Genomic DNA, 3,919 nt, shown 5'->3' on the forward strand with positions numbered 1-3,919 from the left:
CAACTACATCACACTACATCACACTACATCACACTACCCAACTACATCACACTACCGAACTACATCACACTACATCAGACTACCCAACTACATCACACTACATCACACTACCCAACTACATCACACTACATCACACTACCCAACTACATCACACTACCCAACTACATCACAGACAATTTGTGCAACAAAACAACAAGAAGAAACTCATTGAGCAATTTCCGCTGTTTCTCCAACATGCAACATGTACACACTATCCAACGACATCACACATCACACTACCCAACTACATCACACTACATCACACTACCCAACTACATCACACTACATCACACTACATCACACTACCCAACTACATCACACTACATCACACTACCCAACTACATCACACTACCCAACTACATCACACTACATCACACTACCCAACTACATCACACTACATCACACTACATCACACTACCCAACTACATCACACTACATCAAACTACATCACACTACCCAACTACATCACACTACATCACACTACTCAACTACATCACACTACCCAACTACATCACACTACATCACACTACATCACACTACCCAACTACATCACACTACATCACACTACCCAACTACATCACACTACATCACACTACATCACACTACCCAACTACATCACACTACATCACACTACATCACATTACCCAACTACATCACACTACATCACACTACCCAACTACATCACACTATATCACACTACCCAACTACATCACACTACCCAACTACATCACACTACATCACATTACACAACTACATCACACTACATCACACTACCCAACTACATCACACTACATCACACTACATCACACTACCCAACTACATCACACTACATCACACTACATCACACTACCCAACTACATCACACTACCCAACTACATCACACTACCCAACTACATCACACTACATCACACTACCCAACTACATCACACTACCCAACTACATCACACTACATCACATTACACAACTACATCACACTACATCACACTACCCAACTACATCACACTACATCACACTACATCACACTACCCAACTACATCACACTACATCACACTACATCACACTACCCAACTACATCACACTACCGAACTACATCACACTACATCACACTACCCAACTACATCACACTACATCACACTACCCAACTACATCACACTACATCACACTACCCAACTACATCACACTACATCACACTACATCACACTACCCAACTACATCACACTACCCAACTACATCACACTACATCACACTACCCAACTACATCACACTACCCAACTACATCACACTACCCAACTACATCACACTACATCACACTACATCACACTACCCAACTACATCACACTACATCACACTACATCACACTACCCAACTACATCACACTACCCAACTACATCACACTACATCACACTACCCAACTACATCACACTACCCAACTACATCACACTACATCACACTACCCAACTACATCACACTACATCCAACATGATCTACATCCCCCTCCTCCACGAGTCTTCATGACTGACTACTGATCTTTACCTTCATACCATTTAGTCTATTAGTGATTACTGTCCTGGGCTTTCAAACCCAACACACACACACACACACACACACACACTGACATCACGTGTTGCTTACTCTAGTGTCTCCAGTCTGCAGTCTTGATGACTAAGAGTTGAACATAATCGCTCCACATCCTCCTCTGTGTTCAGGTCTTCCCCAGTGAGTGTAGATGTGTGTGAGGTCAGAGCAGAGACCAGATTGCAGATCTCCTCTGTCAGAGTATACCCCTGCAGGCTGGGAGAAAGAAAAACACAGCATGTCACTATGCATGTACAACACACACGCACACACAAACACACACACACACACACGCGCGCACGCACGCACGCACGCACGCACGCACGCACGCACGCACGCACGCACGCACGCACACACACACACACACACACACTTTTTTAAGTTCCACCCCTTCTCACATGTGTTTTTGAAATAGCTTTTGTCAACAGAAATAAAACCCTATTGGAAATCATTGGGATTTAATGTCTTGGTCTGTTAGAACGCTCATACCACCAAAGCACCTAAACGTATGGAAATCTTTTTGTTTAGTTTATTGAAGAGTGAAGTGTGGGTCACCAGATCAAACAAACAAAAGCAGCTGACAAAAAGCATCGAGGATATCTGGGCTTCCATGACTCCCATGCAATGCCTCTGCCATTGACTTCAATGTTAAACGCAGCATTTCAGTGACTTAAGCCGGGCATACACTGTGCAATATTTTCACTCGTGGGTCTTAAGCTTCTGCTCACACTGCAGGATGGAATTTCATTGTTTAAAAGTTCACAGCTCACGACTCACATCCTCACACTACGCGAGCCGACAGTCGGATGCGAGCGAAATGCTTCCACCGTACGACGCGACAGGCATGTTTCCCCGGTCTGCAGAGGAGGGAACATGCACATCTGAGGTGGAGATGAGGTCGCGCTCAACAGCGAATCGCACGGCCCTATTAATTTGTGCATGTGAAGTGTCAAATCGGGTCATAGCACTGCTTTAACTGTGAGATTTACGCACAAGCCACGACCAGAATTTCAAACCGTTTTGATTTTCTGGCGACCCTGCGATTGCACGATCGTGAGGCGACATCGCTTGTCGTTACCCCATGTACACTGCACGATGCGAGACTCACGATTGACCTGCGATTGAGCAAGAAATCGGCCCGACTTTCAAAAAGTCGTGCGAGTGCCAAATCGGGGCAAAATCGGGGCAAAACTCGCACAGTGTAAGCCCAGCTTAAGGCAAAGATCTTAGTAACCAAGTATTGAACATTGAAATGTAAATGACAAAGTACCAAATTTCAACTGTTTCGACGTAATCCGAATTTCGTTCCTTTTTTCCCCATTTTCAGTTCTTTACAACATTACAAAATTGTTTTGCGTAATAATTCGGAACAGTTGAAACGGAGCATTTGATTTTTTTTTTTTTATATCATCATTGGAAGGTTAATTCAAAAACGTTTGAATTGCACACAAATGGCTGATGACTTGAACATTATGATGACTGTCATTTATATTGATTATTTAGGGAAATCAGTGAAAATGTCATTTGCATAATAAATTGGAACGCTGTGTATAACAAGTTCACAATTCTGTGGCCCCGCTGTTCCTGAGCCTGAGACAACCTCCTGTGTGTGTGTTGAGCTTGGAGTGCACCAATGCACGTTGCAAGCTTGCTACACACGCTCCTACGCCAGCATTAAGAAATTAATCTTCTGCTGCTCGGCACAGGGGCCATAGCAGGGGGCCAGGGACAATTCTACAGGGGCCCTGGCCCACCCTGGCCCCTGTCTAAAAGCATCCATGCATGTTATCTGTCTGTTCTGACTGAGATCATTGAAGAGGAGAGGGGGGATGTGTAGAGTGAATGTTTTGTACCTCAACTTCCTGGGCTTGCAGTCTGGATGACACCCAGCTGAAGACGACACATGCAGTGATGATGATGATGATGATCTGCCCTGCAGTGTCAGCTGTGTGAGACGTGAGGAGTGTGAGGTCAGGGCAGAGGATATGTAGGACCAACTCTGTCCTGACAGGGGACACCACTCCAGCCTGGGAGAGACATCAGAATATAGTTAGACAACATACACATACACACACCTAAACGACACACACGCACACGCACACACACACACACACACACACACACACACACACACACACACACACACACACACACACACACACACACACACACACACACACACACACACACACACTGACATCAAGTGTTGCTTACTCTAGTGTCTCCAGTCTGCAGTCTTGATGACTAAGAGTTGAACATAATCGTTCCGCCTCCTTTTTCTCCAGGTGTTTCCCAGAGAGTGTAG

The 3,919-nt window shown here is 44.8% G+C and overlaps 1 protein-coding gene across 1 annotated transcript in view; it reads right to left on the reverse strand.

Moving 5' to 3' along the window:
• Positions 1–1,667: 1,667 nt before the first annotated feature.
• LOC134442075 (NACHT, LRR and PYD domains-containing protein 12-like) overlaps positions 1,668–3,919 on the reverse strand; it is an 11,636-nt gene continuing 9,384 nt past the window's right edge. Inside the window, exons 7-9 of the mRNA XM_063192402.1 lie at positions 3,829–3,919; positions 3,468–3,641; positions 1,668–1,830 (exon numbers count right to left, since the gene is read on the reverse strand). The exon at positions 3,829–3,919 is cut by the window's right edge and continues 65 nt beyond it. Of these exons, the coding sequence (XP_063048472.1) occupies positions 1,668–1,830; positions 3,468–3,641; positions 3,829–3,919 (428 nt within the window). The remainder of the gene's footprint in view (positions 1,831–3,467; positions 3,642–3,828) is intronic.

This window comes from Engraulis encrasicolus, unplaced genomic scaffold (assembly GCF_034702125.1).
Source record: "Engraulis encrasicolus isolate BLACKSEA-1 unplaced genomic scaffold, IST_EnEncr_1.0 scaffold_112_np1212, whole genome shotgun sequence".
NCBI classification, from domain to species: Eukaryota; Metazoa; Chordata; class Actinopteri; order Clupeiformes; family Engraulidae; genus Engraulis; species Engraulis encrasicolus.